This window comes from Podarcis filfolensis, assembly GCF_964270895.1.
Source record: "Podarcis filfolensis genome assembly, chromosome: 15".
Taxonomy (NCBI): domain Eukaryota; kingdom Metazoa; phylum Chordata; class Lepidosauria; order Squamata; family Lacertidae; genus Podarcis; species Podarcis filfolensis.
This window is the reverse complement of record NC_139618.1, coordinates 28,689,336-28,708,768: the sequence shown is the minus strand read 5'-3', so window position 1 is coordinate 28,708,768 and position 19,433 is coordinate 28,689,336. Positions and strand designations below refer to the sequence as shown.

At 50.2% G+C, this 19,433-nt stretch overlaps 2 protein-coding genes across 5 annotated transcripts; one reads left to right on the top strand and one right to left on the bottom strand.

Annotated features, from left to right (window-relative positions):
* Positions 1 to 406: 406 nt before the first annotated feature.
* On the bottom strand, positions 407 to 10,337 carry TAGLN (transgelin). Its single transcript, XM_083589141.1, has 5 exons — positions 10,193 to 10,337; positions 5,183 to 5,388; positions 3,747 to 3,918; positions 2,528 to 2,630; positions 407 to 1,071 (listed from the first exon to the last, which is right to left on the bottom strand). The coding sequence occupies exons 2-5, from the start codon at positions 5,360 to 5,362 to the stop codon at positions 927 to 929; spliced, it is 600 nt and encodes a 199-aa protein (XP_083445267.1). The 5' UTR covers positions 5,363 to 5,388; positions 10,193 to 10,337; the 3' UTR covers positions 407 to 926.
* A 3,889-nt stretch (positions 10,338 to 14,226) lies between these two features.
* LOC310750622 (palmitoyl-protein thioesterase ABHD10, mitochondrial-like) lies at positions 14,227 to 18,902 on the top strand. Of its 4 annotated transcripts, none has more exons than XM_083589072.1 (5): positions 14,227 to 14,467; positions 16,788 to 16,967; positions 17,247 to 17,358; positions 17,671 to 17,808; positions 18,262 to 18,902. In XM_083589072.1, the coding sequence occupies exons 2-5, from the start codon at positions 16,798 to 16,800 to the stop codon at positions 18,598 to 18,600; spliced, it is 759 nt and encodes a 252-aa protein (XP_083445198.1). In that variant the 5' UTR covers positions 14,227 to 14,467; positions 16,788 to 16,797; the 3' UTR covers positions 18,601 to 18,902. The 4 variants fall into 4 exon arrangements, with proteins under 4 accessions (XP_083445198.1, XP_083445199.1, XP_083445200.1 ...); XM_083589073.1 differs by lacking the exon at positions 14,227 to 14,467 and adding an exon at positions 15,397 to 15,405; XM_083589071.1 differs by lacking the exon at positions 14,227 to 14,467 and adding an exon at positions 15,435 to 15,541.
* The last annotated feature ends 531 nt before the right edge of the window (positions 18,903 to 19,433 follow it).

The window sequence follows — 19,433 nt, the reverse complement described above, 5'->3', positions numbered from 1 at the left end:
TTTTCTCTGCCCTTCGTAGAATTGCAAAATTGTAGAGTTGGAAGGGACGCTAAGGATCAGCGACCCCCCCTGCAATGCAGGAATATGCAGCCGTCCCACACGGGGATCAAACCTGCGACCTTGGTGTTATCAGTACCACGCTCTAGCCAACCGAGCGATGAAGCAAATAGCTTCTCTGGGTACTTTGGCAACGGCTCAGCCTGCCTTCTTAAAGGGCTCGCCCCGCACCTGCTGGCTTTAGCACTTTGCCCAGAAGCAGGGAAGCCCCAGTGGCCAGACTGAGGCAGTCACTAAAATGAGGAGGAAATGGATTCTTTAGGGAGTTTGCCCTTCTACTCCCGGCATCATAACTGCAGCAACAGAAAGGAGCAGCTCCAGATACACAGCCAAGAAAACAGCCTAAAAAAAAGAGTCATTGTTTTTAATGGATGAACAACAACAAAGTACAAAATGGGTGAGAGGCACACTCTCCTCCGCCACTTACGTAGAGGTCTTACTTATGTGCAAGTTTCAGCCACGTTCAAATATGCATCAGGGACAAGGTTTTCCATTGCCAGGGCTTCAATATCCCCTCTCCCCTCCTGCCCTTGGCTTTGTGAATGGCCACTTCCTCAGCTTTGCAAGGGGCAAAAGCAGCAAAGCAGCGAGCATGCAAGGGACTGGCATTTGGCGTGGAGATGAAGCAAGCAGAATGCTTGGGGGGGGGGGCTGTTGCCATGTAGCAACCTTGTAAGAATCCTCCTGCTCCCAGGTAGTAACTTCTGGGGCAGAGTTAAGGTGAAAGGTTTTGAAAGGTTCTCCCAAAAAATTCCCAGTTGGCGGCCGTTGCTGCCCCTGCGGCATGATTCGTCGGGGTGGCATTGGGGCTCTTTGTGCAGGAGCTGCAGGGCCAGTTCTGCTAGGGGGTGGGGAGGGTTGCATTCTGCTTAGCTGATGATCTGTCGGGGTCGGCCATAGCCTGTCATGCCTGCCTGCGAGGCACCCTGGTTGGAGCCCATTTGTAGACCGATCACGTTCTTGCCCTCTTTCAGCTGACTGTCTGAGAAGTCCCGCCGGTTCTCCTGGGCTTTCCTACGGTTAAAAAAAGAGAGGAAAACAGGGTCAGCAATCTCACTTCTTGCAGTACTCGCCACTAAGGCTGAGCGATATATCGGCCCAAACTGGTTTGAAGTCCATATCGTGATACCGGTTTCTCATATATATAATTATGCATGCGTGTGCAATGCAAAAATCACAGTGTGGGGGATAGCGTGAAGCCAGTCAATGCTTCTCTCAATTCCTGCAGCCCCTGTTAACTCTGACAAATGCTGGAGATGTGGGAGTAAAAATGCGAACTTAGTACATATGATGATTAAGTGCCCAATGATAAGATCATTTTGGTGCGAGGCGAGAATATATATAGCAAGAGTAATAAAAAAAAATTGTTATTTAGGGGAATTGAATTTAATTCTAAATTATATACTGGAAACGTGGGAGATTACAAGGGGTCAAAAAAAATGGATGTACCGTGCCATATTAGAAGCAAAAAAACTTGTTTTGATGAATTGGAAGAGCCACAAAAAAAGATTCCATTGAGCACATGGATTGACAATATGGACAGACTAGCCACATACGAATGAATTGCATGTTGACGCAAATTAAGAATGGATAAATATGAAGAAATCTGGAAGGAATACTTAAGCAATAAGGTGGACAGTGGTGGGAAGTAGGGGGAGGAGAGGTGGGGGAATTTTGTTAAAATGGTGTAGTTATAGGTATATCAGTACTCAAATCTGAATTGTTAAATTGTGTTATTAGTGTTATTGTGGTTTTTGTTGTATGTGTTTTTTGGTGGTGGTTGTTTGTATTGAAAAAATGAATAAATAAATTTAAAAAGAAACCTCTGCAGGAGACAGCAAATCACAAGAGCAGGCACTGGCAAAAATCCTGATGCGGGGAAAACCGTGAAGCCAGCCAGTGCCTCTACGTAGCTCCATCCTTATTTCAGACATCATGATACATTGGTACCTCATCATGTATAGCTGGTGATGTATCACGATGTTGAAAACCAGATGTTGCCCAGCCCTACTCACCCCACCCCCCAAATCACTATCCTGCCCCCTGGTGCAAGGCTGGGTTTTTTATTTCTTTGTTTGTTGGAACATTAACACAAATTCTGCATCTAAATTGAGGTCTATTGCTCAGGAATCCCTTTTTGTGCAGAAATCTGGCTGCCAAAGGATGAATTTCCGCATTATAGCACTGGGGATTTGGAAATGGAAGCATTCACTAGGTGAATGCTATAGTCATGGCAAGCTGAACTGAATTTGAGTTCCATTACCCCTGTGAGAATTCTGTCCAAGTCTAAATGGGCAGAATGCCTCTTAGTACCCTCTCCTAGAAATAAAAATTGGGGTTCAGGCAGCTTCTTGCGCTCAGAACCTGCTTGTGGCCTCCAACTGGGACACGAGAACAAGATCCCTTTGGGCCTGATCCACCTGCTGCTCTTCTTGGCTCGACTCCCCAGAGAGGCTCAGATGCCACTTACTTCATGAACCAGGAAGGGTCTCCACGATACTGTCCATCGTTCTTAGTCACAGCAAGGCTGCCCAAGGCCATCAGCGTCCTCTGAACTGCGGCCATGTCCTTTGCTAGGATGAGAGAGAAGGTGATTATTCTTAGTTTGGGCTGAGTCAAGGCACCAATGGCATTCTCAAGAGCCACAACTCACTAGCACATTGTCTCTGTTCTTAGGGATGGGAAAGCTTCAAACCCTGGAGAGTCACAGTAGCCCAAACTGAGCTGAACGGGCCAAGGATCTGGTTCTGCTCCAGGCAGCTTCCTATGCTCAGGAAGTAAACCAGGTGTGCAGAGCCCTTGGTCCTCCAAATGTTGCTGAACTACAACTCCCACCACCTGTGGCCACGGATTATGCCTGCGGTAGCTGATGGGAGTTGTAGTTCATCAACATCTGGCATGTCAAAGGTTCCAAGCAGCAAATCCCAAAATCTGTTCCAAACCAGGACAGGCCACTGCCAGATGACCCAGGCATGTCTTATAGGCTTCAGCCCCATGGCCAAGGATGAAAATCCACACTTGCTCCCTCCCCAGACCACCCTTGCTGCTCTCTCATCCTACTTCAAATGCTAAGTATCTTTTGCCTGGCTTGAAATGCGTCCTTAACTCGGATCGTGCCTGTGGCTTGTCTGGGTGGAGGACAGAGAGGAGTGCATGAGAGTTTGCATAGAAGCTAGCCTACTGTACCAGCTTCACGTCCATTGCTCCACCCACTTTTGCCTCTGGCCCCGCCCAATACTGGCATGTGCCCCGCCCCCCAAGGTTGTCCAGAAGGGAACTGGAAATGGCTCCCCATCTCTTGAGGTCCAGGCAGCTTCTACCTAGACAGAGCTTGAACCTAGAAAGCCAATATTCCTCCAGCAAATGTTCAGCCAGGTGGAATATTCTAAAGGAGGGGCAAGAAATGTTAGCAGAGGTCTGAACCTGAATGGGTTGGATGGTTGGACTGCACTGGGTTCAAGTCCTGCCTTGCTTTTGCACTGTCTTGGAGATGCCACTGCCTGCCTCTCTGTGTGTTCACTATACAATGACAGTTTACTTTGCATTATTGCCATGAAGGCAAACGTCATGCCAATTTTACAGGGGAGAGGCCAAGAGGCATTTTCACACTCATTCCCTTCCACTTTTTGTGAGCTCTCTGTTGCCTGCTCATTGCCACCTGCCTCAGAAGGCCTTCCTTATCCTCCCACCTTCAAACAGATCGACCGTCTGGAAAATGTCCGTCTTCACCACACCGTAGTCCTCTGCCGCCTTCAGGAACTGGGCTATCTGTTCCATCTGCTTGAAGACCATGCTAGGAGGAGTATCAGGGATCTTCACAGGCTTGGAAGCACAAAGACTGTTGATCAACTTGCCTAGGATCTGCCAGAGGAAGCGAAGGGAGCCACAGTCACTCAAGGGCTTCGAGCATCACATGTCACTGGAAACCCCAGGGCTGGCCCTAGCATTAGACAGAATGAGGCAGCCACCTCAGGTGGCAGGTGCTGGAAGGGAGGCAGAAGTGGATTCCCCCCAGCTCTTCTTTGTGACCCCCCACCAGCTATTCCCCTCTGTTGGAGGACAGAGCTGTGCACACCACACAGTTTATCCTGGGTCCCCTAAACCAGCCTGATAGCTCAAGAAGAGTCAGCTGCTAATCCAGTTGGCTTCTAGATGAGGAATGTGTGAGTGTGTTTGATATCTTGTCCTGGATAGCTCATTTAGTTAGAGCGTGGTGCTGATAATGCCAAGGTTACAGGTTCAATCCCCATACGGGGCAGCTGCATGTTAATGCATTGCAGAAAGTTGGACTAGGTGATCCTCAACGTCCCTTCCAACTCTATCATGCTATGATCTCAGGCGGCAAAATGTATTGGGAAACCTCATAAGAGAGACCGGGGTCTCCCCTATTTCAGAGAGTGACAATGACAAGGAGCAAGCTTTGTAAGACCTCACACATAATCCTGGTTGAGTGCATGTGTGGTTGGTTCGATTAGACAGGCTGGTTTCCTCCTGGCTCAAGGAAGCATTTGCGTTTGCAAACCTTGGAGCAGGTCAAAAGTGTAGCTGCCAAAGTGGCCAAACAGAACGGGCCCTGGGATATGGCCTGAAGGCCCAGGAAGCCACCCTCTTACTGAAGCTAAGCAGGCCTGGGTCTGATTAGGGCTTTGGTAGGCGAGTGCCTGGGCACAAATCTTGCTGCCTTATCCAGAGACAGATTCTGGGGACCACAACTGGTTTGGTCACCCTGGGCAAGGAGCCTCAGGGGCACTGCTGGAGATGCCGCAATTATGATTTCGAACGGAGTATGAGGGGGCCATTTGAGACCCCAAAGTCCACCACTGCTGCCTTGGGCTCCACGATGGGAAAACGGTGGGCTGCAGTTATAAGAAACCGATGGACTGATGGAGGCTGCCTGCATACCAGGGCTTCCATGTGCCTGGAGTCTTTGTTCCCCCCATTTAACCTGGGAACCCCATGATCAAATAGTGGTGGGTGAGGGGCTCATAAGATTAGTTGGGCAGTTTAAGAAAATACTCTTCATGCCCCAAATCACTGTTTCCTTTGCCATTACACCACGCAGTCCGCAGCTGAGCCCCAAGGTCAGGGAGACAAAGAGACAAGCAGGGGGATGTTCAGTGCTTACAATGCCGTTCTTCAGCCAGACCTGGAAGCCCAGCCTGCCACGTTCGGGGCGCCCCACATCTGCCCCACACTGGAGCACAACCCACTCCACCAGTCGCTCTTCCAATTCATCATCGTATTTCTTCTCAATCTTGGCCTGGACGTCTCTGCTCAGGCCAAAGGAAGGTCCTTTGTTTGCCATGCTTGTTGGAGAAGGAGGAGGAAAACCTGGGAAGACAGAAAGAGAGGTGGGCAGGGAGGTGAGGTTGGCTCAGAGAAGCTGGGAAGTGGGTTCTGGGAGAATGGCAGATGCCGGGAGAATCCTGCCCCTGCCCCACAGAGCAAAACACGGAGAGCAGCTGGGGTCAGGAGCATGGGAATGTGACCAGCAAGATAGGCAGCACCCTCTGCATCCCAGAGGGATCTGAATTAAGAACCATTCCCATTTCCCCATCTGTGTACATTTGTGGGTGATGGGTAAAAAGGTAAAGGGACCCCTGACCATTAGGTCCAGTCATGGCCGACTCTGGGGTTGCGGCACCCATCTCGCTTTATTGGCCGAGGGAGCCAGCGTACAGCTTCTGGGTCATGTGGCCAGCATGACTAAGCCGCTTCTGGCGAACCAGAGCAGCGCATGGAAACGCCGTTTACCTTCCCACAGGAGTGGTACCTATTTATCTACTTGCACTTTGACGTGCTTTCGATCTGCTAGGTTGGCAGGAGCAGGGACCGAGCAACGAGAGCTCACCCTGTCATGGGGATTTGAACCGCCGACCTTCTGATCGACAAGTCCTAGTCTCTGTGGTTTAACCCACAGCACCACCTGCGTCCCGGGTGATGGGTAGAGATGCATAAACTTTATTTCTGACTGCAGAGAAAAGCCCAAAGAACAGATAAGGTAGGGTTGCCATATCTCAAAAGCAAAAAAGAGGACAGGTCGAGACACTGCCTTTCCTTGGCTTGGGCTGGCAGCGGTCGCAGTATGCAGAGGGGCCTGAGCCCAAGCCACGTGCAACCCCCCCAAATAAAACTAAGCCCCCCCAAAAACCCTGGACATTTGCATGTTGGCCCCCCAAAAGATTACATGTCTGGGATTTCCCAGATGGATTGCAACCCTAGATAAGGCATTTGCTCAGCATTTCTGTCCTTTACACACACACACACACACACACACACACACACACACACACACTAAAAAACCCCAGCTGCATCTGGGAAACTGCCAACACTGTGCTTAGCAACCTTTGCTAGAAAGAGGATGCTGCAACAAGGCCACTGTGTAGAAGGCGGAGGCCCAAAGTCCTTGTTTGTAGACTAGCATGACCCAGAGGCTGTTGCCCTCTAGTGCCCTTTGTTCTCCATCTGCCCCACCCCTCTCTTGCTCTCCGGCATCTGATGGGAGGACAAAGGCATGCCAATAGTTTATTCCGAAGTAAAGAAGAGAATCCTCGTGGAATCGTCCCACCAGAAAGCGACTTCCATGCGCGCTGGTGCATCATGCACACCAAGACCGGCTGAACGGCTCACGCCAAATGCAGAAGTTGCACATTGTCACATGCAAATGTACAAGTTCCACAGCAGGTCTTTTATTCCCAGTATTGAAATGTTCAGGTCCCAAGTAAGTCCGGTCTTGACCGTAAGCCTTGGCTGGTGAGGTTGATGCCTCAGAGCCCCACATTAAGTGTTAAATGGAAGCTAGGCCTGGTGGCGAGGCAGTGAGCCTGGGATCTTTTGCTCTGTCTGGCAAGGCGCTGGTGTTCCTGGGCTTGAAAAGCCTGGGACTCGCTGACACTGGAAGTGGGGGTGAAGGAAGGCTGTGCTGGCTCCGAGCTGAGGCTGCGAGCTCTCTTATGCCAGCCAAAATAAGTGTCTATGGTGGGGAACCTGTGGCATCATGTTTGGAGTGTTTGACTAGGACCCGGGAGACCAGAGTTCAAATCCCCACCCTTGAGGTGTGACCGTGGGACAGACAGCCTAACTTACCTCACAGGGTTGTGATGATAAAATGTGGAAGGCACCATACATGCCACACCTTGACTGCGTTGCAGGAAAGGTGTGAATGTAATGCAGACGTAACACTAAAATCTGCAGCGTGTTTCATGCTGCAGGGCCTTCTCGGTGGTAGTGCCCTCCCTGTGGGACGTCCTCCCATGGGACATCAAGGAGATAAAGAACTATCCAATTTGTAGAAGACATCTGTAGGCAGCTCTGTATCGGGAAGTTTTTAATATTTTATAAAGTTTTTAATGTTTTGTTAACATTAAGTTTTTAATGTTTTGATGTTTTATTATGTTTTTGTAGTTTGCTGGAAGCCGCCCAGAGTGGCTAGGGAAACCCAGCCAGATGGGCAGGGTACAAACAACAACAACAACAACTATATACAGCATGGGTGCCTGGGGTCATCCCGCCTTCAGTGCCCACCAGCAGAGTGGTATATATGGGGGGCAACCAGGGGGCCAATGCTGGCCAAGCGTGTGTGGCTAGCGGACCATCATGCTAGCCTTGGTGGCTTCTCCGGCTGTTTCTAACAGATCAGCCTCGGATATTCTGGAGTGGCTCTTTCCATCCAGCGCAGCCTATGGTTCTAGGAATTCCACTAGCACAGGCATCCTGTTGGGAAGACCCTCCAGTCAAGAGGCACAGCCTGGAAGGATGGGCAGTACCTCAACTTTCCCAGTGGGGCTGTCAGCCACAGACCTGGGGGAAGGGAGGTTGGAAAGTAGGGATGGCAAAGATTCCCTGTGCTTCGACACACTTGAGCAACAGCTTCAACCAGCCTTCCTTGTGCCCTGCCCCACCCCAGCAGATCCCAAACCTGTCAAGGTAGGTTGATCCCTACTTTAGTGTTCCCTTCACTTTCTTGAAGTCAAAGCTCCTTGGAGATTAATTCCCTGGGGCAGAGAGATGCTTTTGCAAGTCTTTATTTCCCTGCCTGTTGCCCAGGCTCTGTTTCGCAGCCTCCATGAAAGCCAAGTTCCACATGGCACACTTCTCCGATGGAGCACAAAATGAACTGCTTGGGAACGGGGGCACACAAGCATATCCCAAAGGCTTTCCTCACAATGACCCATGGAAGGCCAGGCTGCGCTGGATGGAAAGAGCCACTCCAGAATATCCGAGGTTGATCTGTTAGAAACAGCCGGAGAAGCCACCAAGGCTAGCATGATGGTCCGCTAGCCACACACGCTTGGCCAGCATTGGCCCCCTGGTTGCCCCCATATATACCACTCTGCTGGTGGTCACACTCTTGGTGCAAAATAGTTTTGAACAAACAAAACACGCTGGGTATGTTTAGTCTAGAAAAGAGGAGAGTGAGGGGAGATATGATAGGCATCTTCAAAGATCTCAAGGGCTGTCACATGGAAGATGGAGCAAGCTTGTTTTCTCTTGCTCTGGAGGGTTGGAGACAGACCAAGGGCTTCAAGTAACAAGACAGGAGATTCCATCTAAACATCGGGGGGGGGGGGAGGGAAACAGTAAGAGCTGTTCAGCAGCACAACAGACTCCCTTGGAAGGTTGGGGGCTCTCCTTCCTTGGAAGCTCTTAAGCAGAGATTGGATGGCCACCTGTCATGGATGCTTTAGTTGAGATTCCTGCATTGTGGGAGGTTGGACTAGATGAACCTTGAGGTCCCTCTATGATTCTATGTATAGGAAATTGTACAGGCAGCATCAGTGGCAAATAGTGACTTCTGCAGAGGTTCATTCAGAGGGTACCAGAGAAGCAACGATTCTTTTTATGCAACCGACAGGCTCGAAAAATAGCACCAGTCTGTTATCAGATTTGCCTGTGCAAAACAGTGCTTGTTCTACAAGCTGCAGCAAGTTCCCCCAGCCAGACCCTTCTGGCTACTTTCCTGCACAAAGTTCAAGAGAACTCAGAGAAGGTGCCCAATCCAGCTGCCCCTCCTTGCTCTGACTCAAGTTCACCCACCCAGCCTGGGCCACAGCCAAGGCAGCGCATACAGAAGCTGTGGATCCCTGCTGGCCAAAGATTGCCTCTTTCTAGTTGGGGATGCTGAATGGACCACAGCAAGGGTCCCTCAGGCTCCGGAGAGTTGCTTTCTTACAGAAGCCGGTCAGATGCCTTCAGGAAGCTCATAAGAAGAGCACCATCCTTCCTTAAAGTTTGCCCATTAGTATACCCTCCAACATTTCTCCAATGAAAATAGGGATGTCCTAGTCCATAAGATTAATAATTTTGTTATTTATACCCCACCCATCTGACTGGGTTGCCCCAGCCACTCTGGGTGGCTTCCAACATGTACAAAAACACAACAAAACATCAAGCATTAGAAAACTTCCCCGTACAGGTCTGCCTGTATAGTTGTACAGTGGTACCTCTGGTTACGTACTTAATTCATTCTGGAGGTCTGTTCTTAACCTGAAACTGTTCTTAACCTGAAGCACCACTTTAGCTAATGGGGCCTCCTGCTGCCGCTGTGCTGCCGCCGCACGATTTCTGTTCTCATCCTGAAGCAAAGTTCTTAACCCGCGGTACTATTTCTGGGTTAGCGGATTCTGTAACCTGAAGCGTATGTAACCTGAAGCGTATGTAACCCGAGGTACCACTGTATAGTTGCGCATCTCCTTTGCTTGGGGGTCACTTAGCTACAAGCTTTCTCCAATGAAAATAGGGACGTCCTAAGGAAAAGCGGCACATTCCAGGATCAAATCAGAAACAGGGACGGCTTCTGTAAATCCGGGACTGTCCCTGGGAATAGGGACACTTGGAGGGTCTGTATTAGCCGCTGCAGATGGAGGACCCATTTAGCCATGGATTGTCTGTGGAGTAGAGTTTGGAATGTATCCATCCCATCGCCTGTTTGCCTTTCTTCCAAGAGCATGCCTGGCTCGCTACAGGTGAAGAAGATACCAGACGCTCCTGGGATGTGCAACTTCTCCATTGCCTGCTTAAGTCATTTGAAATGTGCTGCACTGCCATCAGCTTAACCAGCCCAGCAGCTCCATCATCCCTCTGCCCAGCACCCCCTACACATGTTTCCCAAGAACACCTAAAAAGAGGCACTTACTAGGAGTTGCTCTGCGTTGCTCTCCTCCAATGATGCTCTGGCCACGCTCTGCAGCCAGCGGAGGCTGGGACTGGGGCTAAAAGGCTCTTCCAGCTCCTTGACCAGTGACATCATCGCCGGCCCTTCCCCACCAAGCCACCCCCACACCACTCCGCTCTCCAGACACCATATTTGGGGAAAGACTCCAAAAGACAGTGATGAAGGAGCCTTCCAGAGACATTCCCCACGTGCCTGAGTCAGAGACGGTGGTTTCTGCCTGGGCCTGACCAGAGGGAGTCTGTCCTTTTTTAGGCAGGACTTTGTTCCAGGCTTTGCTCAGAGGATGCTGAGGGAGGGAGGGGGGGAAGGGAGGGGGGCTCTGCTCTGACCTCATCACTGCTTTCCCTGTGAGGTCAGAATATAAAGAATTTGCTAGGGTTGAGGTGCGGGAGGAATAAGGTACCAGTGAGAGCTAACCTTGTTTGAATAATAACGCTTGATTTTGCAACACCTGGTGAGTTACAGCCTAACGGCCCTCAAGATGTTGGGTGCAAGATTTTGCAACCATCTAGTCCCTCCCTGCTGAGTACAGTGGTACCTCGGGTTACATACGCTTCAGGTTACATACGCTTCAGGTTACAGACTCTGCTAACCCAGAAATAGTTCCTCGGGTTAAGAACTTTGCTTCAGGATGAGAACAGAAATCGTGCTCCGGCGGTGCAGCAGCAGCAGGAGGCCCCATTAGCTAAAGTGGTGCTTCAGGTTAAGAACAGTTTCAGGTTAAGTACGGACCTCCGGAACGAATTAAGTACTTAACCCGAGGTACCACTGTAAAGATCTCTTTTAAGATAGTAATGGATGAATATCTTCCCCCCACATGGATCTAAACATTTGCCCAATAAAGATGCCCTGAAATTCTTCCACAGGAGATTAACAGGTATTGTAACAGTTCAACTTTGAATCTCCAAGATGATGGGAGTTTTTGCTGCACAACCAGAGCCCTCTCTGGCTCCTCATCCCCCTTTGTTTTTGACTCGAGTTCTTGGCCTCGCCAGAACTGACCGCAGCTGCATATCACAAAGTGCTTTACAAGATTTATAGTAAATAATTCTGTAAGGCAGGACACCAACTTATTTCTAATTGACATTTGGGGAACCGAGGCTGATGTGAGGGAGTGAGCTGTTCCACTAAGTCCATAGCTGAGTTAAGATTCGAATCCAGGGGCTCAGCTACATCAGCGAAGAACAAAAATACTTTATACGCATTGTTTATGTATTCTAACACTGTGACACCAGATGGCGCTGTGGAGGTCCGTTTTTGCTAACCTGAATTCTCATACAAAGTTTGCAACACATTTAACTGAAACGCTTCTCTGGTGTGTCTAGATCCAGCCCAGTTTCCAAGTCTGGTGTGGGTTTTTAATTTTTAGTTTACATAATTAATCACTGAATGGTAAGTGGTAAGTGCTACACAAATGACTGAGAAACGTGCTATTTGCAGCTTCGTATCTTCATCTGAAGCTCTGGTTGATGCATCCTTCAGAAGTAATCTTGCAGCTGGAAAAGGTGCGGGGGACACAGGTTACAAGAACCACCAGAATAATGTAAATAAAGCCTTTCTGGAGAGTAAAAATGAGGAAAGAAAGAAGTGGGCTCAGGATAGTAGTCAAGCTTAAGGCAGAACTCACTGGTTCAACTCCATATCTGGAAACAAATGCACTAGCTGCCTTAAACAAGTCAATCTTCTCTCAGCCTCAGTCCCCACTTTAGCAACAGGGGAGCAACACTGTCCTACTTTGCAGGGCTGTTGTAATTGTGTGTGTGTGTGTGTGAGAGAGAGAGAGAGAGAGAGAGAGAGAGAGAGAGATGCTTTTTACGCTTGAAATGCACTGTACAAATAAAGGCTAATAATAATAATAATAATGATAATAATAATAATAATAATTTATTACTTATACCCAGCCCATCTGGCTGGGCCTCCCCAGCCACTCTGGGTGGCTTCCAACAGGATATAAAAACACAAGAAAACATCAAACATTAAAAACTTCCCTAAACACGGCTGTCTTCTAAAAGTCAGATAATTGTTTATCTCCTTGACATCTAGTGGGAGGGCATTCCACAGGGCAGGTGCCACCACCAAAAAGGCCCTTTGCCTGGTTCCCTGTAACCTCACTTCTCACAGTGAGGGAACCGCCAGAAGGCCCTTGGAGCTGGACTTAAGTGTCTGGGCTGAACGATGGGGGTGGAGACGCTCCTTCAGGTATACTGGGCCGAGGCCATTTACCGGTAGGGCTTTAAAGGTCAGCATCAACACTTTGATTTGTGCTTGGAAATGTACTGGGAGCCAATGTAAGTCTTTCAGGACCAGTGTTATATGGTGTCAGCAGTCACTCCCAGTCACCAGTCTAGCTGCCACATTCTGGATAAGTTGTAGTTTCCGGGTCACCTTCAAAGGTAGCCCCACGTAGAGCGCACTGCAGTAGTCCAAGCAGGAGATAACTGGAGCATGCACCACTCTGGCGAGACAGTCCGCGGGCAGGTAGGGTCTCAGCCTGCGTACCAGATGGAGCTGGTAGACAGCTGCCCTGGACACAGAATTGATAATATGTCTCCATGGACAGCTGTGAGTCCAAAATGCCTCCTAGGCTGTGCACCTAGTCCTTCAGAGGCACAGTTACCCCATGCAGGACCAGGGAGTCCTTTACAGCCGCCCACTCCCTGTCCCCCCAAAACAGTACTTCTGTCTAGTCAGGATTCAACCTCAATCTGTTAGCCACCATCCGTCCTCCAACCGCCTCCAGACACTCACACAGGACCTTCACCTCCTTCACTGGTTCTGATTTAAAGGAGAGGTAGAGCTGGGTATCATCCGCACACTGATGAACACCCAGCCCAAACCCTCTGATGATCTCTCCCAGCGGGTTCAAATAGATGTTAAAAAGCAAGGGGGACAGAACCCTGAGGCACCCCACAAGTAAGAGCCCAGGGGTCTGAACACTCATCCCCCAACATCACTTTCTGGACACGACCCAGGCGGAAGGAGCGGAACCACTGTATAACAGTGCCGCTCCTAGCTCCTAGACGGTCCAGAAGGATGTCATGGTTGATGGTATCAAAAGTATGGTATTAAAAGGAAATGGCATACTGAATAAGAAAGAACTAGCATACTGGCTCTTTTTGCAGACAACAGGGCCTGACACTATGTCCATTCCTACCCGACCCCCCGACCCCCACCCCAGGCAGAATCTTTCACTGAATGGCTTAGGCGTCTTCACCCCAAACATGCACTGGGACTAGGTCCAAAATCCATATTCAGGAGGGGCAGAGAAAGGACCTATGGAGTAATTTGAAAAGCATACATCTGTATTGACTTCTGGAAAGCCCACAATCACTGGGTAGAATAATGTTTTAAAGCATAATTGCTTTGATATGTTTTTAACTGTAATTGCTTTTAATGCTTTTATACTTTGTTTTTGCTTTCAAACTGTGCATCTGTTTGCTCCCCTGCGCTCCTTGGGGAGGAAGGAAAGGATAGAAATTCTGAAATTAATAATACAATTTAAAAAACAACCATAAAGAGCCAGTCACACACACTCTCCTTTCAAGGCGACAATACTTCTATCCCTGGCTCGCCCTGTCCCACCTGCTGATGGAGTAACAGCAACATCTAATGGCTGTCCTGATCTTTTACAAGGCAGAAAATTGGGTGCTGTGGCCAGTTCTGTGTTCAGATTTAACCATCAGCTCTCACAAATAAAAATATGCTAATTTATGAGCTGCCTTTGGACCTTGCTTTAATTCAGAATGGTATCGTAAAAAGGAGCCCCTGCTCGTTTGTAAGGGCCAATGCACCAAGGAGTAAAAGGCTGGGTTTAACCATGCTGGCGTCATAAGCCAAATCGCAGTGGAAAATTACAAATCTCCACCTACTGGCTGTTTGAGGTTCCAGGTAGAAAGCACTCCTGTGTGATTTGGAACATGTCTAACGAAGAGGGGCCTCTGAGCATGCACAGTGTGGCTTCCCTCACCATTGCAGAACTGGATTTCTCAGAAAGCACTAGCTCTGCATACCTCTCATAAGAAATCAACCCCTTGATGCTTCCGTCTCTGTCCTGCCGCTCCTCCAGTGGCTCCCAGGCTTGGGGTTTCCCCTCCTTCCTTAATGAGTCTCCAGCTTGCTGAGTTAGCAAATAGCCAGTGTTTGATTCCTCTGTTCCAGGCTGCTTGTTTGTCACAGACTCTGCACAGAGGGCAACCGCTCAGCTGCTTTCCCAGGGCCTGCACCACAGCTGAAAAGGTGGGTGCCAGGACTTCACAGCCCTTAAAGGACCCAAGCAGGGGCTGTGGAAATTGGAGGGGGGGGGGAAATAACCAATCTGCAGCTTTCAGCATGGAGGAGGAAGAGGAACTGGATCTCTCCCTGTGACCCAGTGGCTGTGCCATCTTGGCACAGGTGGGACGACTTTGGGGAGAAGGGGCAGAGAAAAATGGGAGAGAGTCCAAGGGAAGGAAGGCTGTCACTGAGCCCTAGGGCTGGGAAGAGGGAGGGCCTGGCTGGCTGGCTGCTACAGGCATGGAGTGATCTAGCAAATAGAGTCAAAGTCTACCTGCAAGTGTCGGGTGAAGGTTCATGTGTATCTCTGTGGGTGAATGAAGCGGCGGCCGAGGCAAATGTATCATTTTAGTGCACACATTGCTCAGAAGGCCAACTGAGACTAAAAGGAAGACCGAGCGAGAGCCTAATGCCACACAGTGGGTCTCTCTCTGGCCCTGGTGGCATTTGAACCCAGGACTTACACCTCCACTCACTAACTACACTGCTTGTAGCAGCAGCAGCAGAATGTCTCTTGGTGCTGCAGAAATCTACCGAAGGAGCAGATGGGCAGGGAAACAATCCCTGGCAGCACCTGCCTCAAAGTCTTCCTGGCCTTGCTGGAGTGGATCTACACACAGGGGGGAAAACACGCTATAAATATGTCATAAATTAAATTGTTATAACAAAAGAAAAGAAAACGCTATGTAAAATTGCATAGAAAAGTTTTCTGCTCTACAGCGCCATCTGGTATTGCAGGTTTATAATGCATTCAAAATGCTGTTCTTTTCCTTACTAATGTAGCTGAGTCCCAGGTGCAACTAGGATGCTGCAACCTTCTGTTTAGCCAGACCCTTTCCAAGCCTCTGCCCTTCAGAAGAAGAGCAGCTTGCAGAGAGAGACCTGCAGGACTTGGCTCTGAGGTGCCACAGGAAGATTAGCAGGAGAGAAGTGCCACAAGCAGTGATTGTCCCTTGGTGGAATTGCCCAGTGTGGAATTCTCATGCCAAGAGCAGCTGGAGCTAAAGCAGGACCTGAAATCAGGACACATGGATGGAGGTGGACTGTGGTCACTTCGCCTGGAGGGAAAAGCCCTCTGTCCTGGCTCAGACACACTCTTGTATTAATATCTCATGGGATCTAGGTTCAATGCCTAGAAGTGGCTTCGCTAAATCTTTTTAAAATGCAAATCTGCACATTAAGCCACTGGTTGTGTGTATCTATTAGTTACAGCAAGACTTATTATAACTAGGTATTGGAAATATATGGAAGGAGTATAGGTATATATTGGTATACAGTGGTACCTCGGGTTACAGACACTTCAGGTTACAGACTCAGCTAACCCAGAAGTAGTACCTCGGGTTAAGAACTTTATCTCAGGATAAGAACAGAAATCGTGCGGCATCAGCGGGAGGCCCCATTAGCTAAAGTGGTACCTCAGGTTAAGAACGGTTTCTGGTTAAGAACAAACCTCTGAAACAAATTAAGTTCTTAACCAGAGGTACCACTGTATAAATATGGAAGGCCATATTATATATACCAATTTACCAATGGCAAATTGGTATAATATGGTCTGAAAACTGGCACTTGAGAAACTTACCAATAAACTTCAAGTGGCACAAAGTCTAAGGCAAAAGGACTTATTCACAGTAGAATGGCACAGCTTCAACATGCAGAGTGAAAAATGACTTTAATGAACTTCATGTAAACATCTTGGGCTGACGTCGTCCTCTGAGGACCTTTGCAAGCTGGGTATATGATGTGGACTTGAATACACTTCAGATATGGATGCAGACATCATCTCTTGCGGAGGGTGGAGGGACGGCTGGATTTTGCCTTCATGTTTTTTTATATTGTTTTGTAATATAAAAGGTAAAGGTAAAGGTACGCCTGCCTGTACGGGCCAGTCGTGTCCGACTCTGCGGTTGCGCGCCCATCTCGCTTAAGAGGCCGGGGGCCAGCGCTGTCCGAAGACACTTCCGGGTCACGTGGCCAGCATGACAAGCTGCATCTGGCGAGCCAGTGCAGCACACGGAAACACCGTTTACCTTCCCGCTAGTAAGCGGTCCCTATTTATCTACTTGCACCCGGGGGTGCTTTCGAACTGCTAGGTTGGCAGGCGCTGGGACCGAGCGACGGGAGCGCACCCCGCCGCGGGGATTCGAACCGCTGACGATCGGCAAGTCCTAGGCGCTGAGGTTTTACCCACAGCGCCACCCGCATCCCATGTTTTGTAATATACCAACCCAATAAAAGTGATCCTAACAAAAATCTAGCAACTCCCCCCCCCCGTTTTTGCCTACAGCTCTGCCAGCATGGCACCATCGTTTCTGTCGCGCCAAGGTCTGCCCCGCCTGGCCTACCACCGCCTACCAGGCTGCAGCCCCGGTGTCGTCTTTTTGCTGGGCTTCCACGGCACCAGAGCCAACCCCAAGTGTCAGAGGATGGAGCAGTTCTGCCGGGAGACAGGACGGGCGTTCGTCAGGTGGGAAGCAAGAAGCTGTTTGGACTCTCCAGAGGTTGCTGGGGTGGGCTTAGGGCTCTTTTGTGGCCTGAGGCAAAGATGGCCTCCCATGCGTCGAAGATGATGGCTGAATTTCACTTCCACGCTGGTGACAGGACAGTGTCCTCTCCTGGGCCAAAGGATGGCAGGCACACAGAGAGGTGTCCTTCACAAAGCCACCACTTGCTGCCTCCACTCTGCCTAATGGGGGTGTGTGCCCCTTTGGGGGAAGGGTCTTCAAAATGTCTCCTCTCACCCCAGCTTTGACTACCGGGGATGTGGGGAGTCAGATGGCTGCTTTGAAGAGAGCCGCCTGGGGGACTGGAAGGAAGACACCTTGAGTGTGTTCGACGAGCTCACCAGTGGCCCCCAGGTAAGCATCCCTGTGATTCACTAAGCCATCCCTGGTTGGCATGGGATTAGTGCCTTAATGCCAGCAATATGGATGACCAAACCCCGCGCCCATTGCCCCATACTGCCACTCCAGCTCACCTGGCCTTTTGGCTCTGCAGGGGCCTGGAGGGACCAGATGGGCTCTTGGAACCTCCTGGCTGATGCCCAGGCAGCTCACAGATGGGCACAAGCACCAGCCGCTTTTGAAGGACAGCGCAGAGTTGCCCAGAGAAGGTGTGGGTTGCCATCCCAGATAGTGGCAGAAGGCAAACACCTCTTCCTCTTCTTCCAGATCCTGGTGGGGGCCAGCATGGGGGGCTGGCTGATGCTGCTGGTGGCCCTGGAGCGCCCAGGTAGAGTTGCTGGGCTAGTTGCCACAGGGGTTGCCGTCGATGCCTTCATTGCCCATGCCAGGGGGCTCCCCGCAGAGGTGAGCAGCAGCTCTTAGCCAAAGAGGGGGGACACCCTGGGATCATTTGGGAGGAAGGGAGGGATAGACATTTGGCCGATACTGTATTGATGCCAATCTAATGCGCCATCGAATCTAATGCGCACCTCAATTTCCAAAACATCAGAACAAAAAAAGCATTGGATGGTGCCATCAAATCTAATGTGCACCCTCAATTTTCACAATGTGGTTTGGCAAAAAAAGGTGCGCTCTACATTCAAGTAAATATGGTAAATAAACAGCAAGGGGGTGGGAACTGGGGTGCCTGGTATCCGCCCCCCCCAAAGGGCATGCTTCTCATGGAAGGACCACGTGGCAAATTTGGGGCTCTGCTGCCATCCAGACTGGGGCTAGGTTCAGCCCTGGGGTGGGTGAGGCCACGGTGGCCGCTGCTCCACCCTGTTTTGACTGTGCCCTTTCTGCCCTCTTGCCCAGGTGAGGAGCCAAGCCCAGCAGAATGGCTTCCACATCTTCCCTAGGGCTGGCAAGGAGCCCCTGCTCATGCAATGGGGCTTCTTTGAGGAGGCAGAGCAGCACGGCCTGCTGGAGCGCCCATCCATCGGCGTGTCCTGCCCTGTCCGGCTGCTGCACGGCTTGAGGGACGAGACCGTGCCCTGGCAGCGAGCGCTGGAGGTGGCGGAGCGGCTGCAGAGTGCCAGTGTCCACATCACGCTGTTCAAAGGAGGGGGGCATGGGCTGGACAAAGAGGAGGAGCTCAGCGAACTGGTGGGGGCAGTCAGGGGCCTCCTGGCATTGGTGCCACAGGAAGGCTGAAGCGCATGGGGGGCAAAGGCTCAAGGAAGCCCCCAGGGATCCAGTTGGTGCAGCCTAGATTGACTGCGCAGGGGCCCTGAAGGGGTTCCTGGCTATTACACACAGCACTTTCCCCAGGTCTTTGCAGTGGGGGGTGGGGGAACACTTTAAAAGGGGCAGAAGGCCTAGGAGGAAGGGGGAAGCAAGGGAGGAAGGCTGCAGGCAGAGAAGCTGCTGTAACTTTTCTGAATGCCATGCATGAAAAATTCTCAAGACAAAAGAGAGATTTTGATGCCCACCTAATAAAGCAAACCTCCATCTTTCTGGAGTTTCCTTTCACTTTCCCCACAATCCCCAGGGATTGAATGCGGTGGTAGCAAGCAGGCAATCCTGGTTAGACGTTTCCAGTTGTGAACAAATGCCCCACTTGGCTGTGCCCCCTCTTTGGGAGGGGGGGTCAGGGGTCTGCACCTGGAGCAGGAAAGGGGAACGCTCAGTCGAGGCCAACACAAAGAAGGCCATTCAACAGGCCTTTGCATTTAATGTGCAAATTTTAAAAAAATGCAAATTGCAAATGGTGTGCGTGGCACCAATGAACGCACTCATCCGCAAACAGATTGGCTCTTATTTTGCTTCATATTAAAAGCTGCCCAGAGGCACCCTCTTGATGCAAATTCCAGTGCACCTTAGTCCAATTGAAAGCCCTGGGAAAGGAAATCAAAGAATGGCACCCAATTCACATTGTTTTAGTGAGGCTATGTGGCACCAGTGTTTTTTTGTGCCCAATTGCTCAAACGCCTTCATTTTCCGCCCTGATTTCCACCCAAGAGGCTCACATCTCCTGCCTTCCCAAA

Bases quoted from the DNA above. Each gene is read 5' to 3' on its own strand.
- LOC310750622 (XM_083589071.1), top strand. From the start codon at position 15,486: ATGCCAAGAGCAGCTGGAGCTAAAGCAGGACCTGAAATCAGGACACAT. The intron at 16,968-17,246 runs GTGGGAAGCAAG...CTCTCACCCCAG, and splicing joins ACAGGACGGGCGTTCGTCAG to CTTTGACTACCGGGGATGTG. The intron at 17,359-17,670 runs GTAAGCATCCCT...CTCTTCTTCCAG, and splicing joins AGCTCACCAGTGGCCCCCAG to ATCCTGGTGGGGGCCAGCAT.
- TAGLN (XM_083589141.1), bottom strand. From the start codon at position 5,362: ATGGCAAACAAAGGACCTTCCTTTGGCCTGAGCAGAGACGTCCAGGCC. The intron at 3,919-5,182 runs GTAAGCACTGAA...TTCCTCTGGCAG, and splicing joins TCTGGCTGAAGAACGGCATT to ATCCTAGGCAAGTTGATCAA. The intron at 1,072-2,527 runs GTAAGTGGCATC...TTTTAACCGTAG, and splicing joins GACCCTTCCTGGTTCATGAA to GAAAGCCCAGGAGAACCGGC.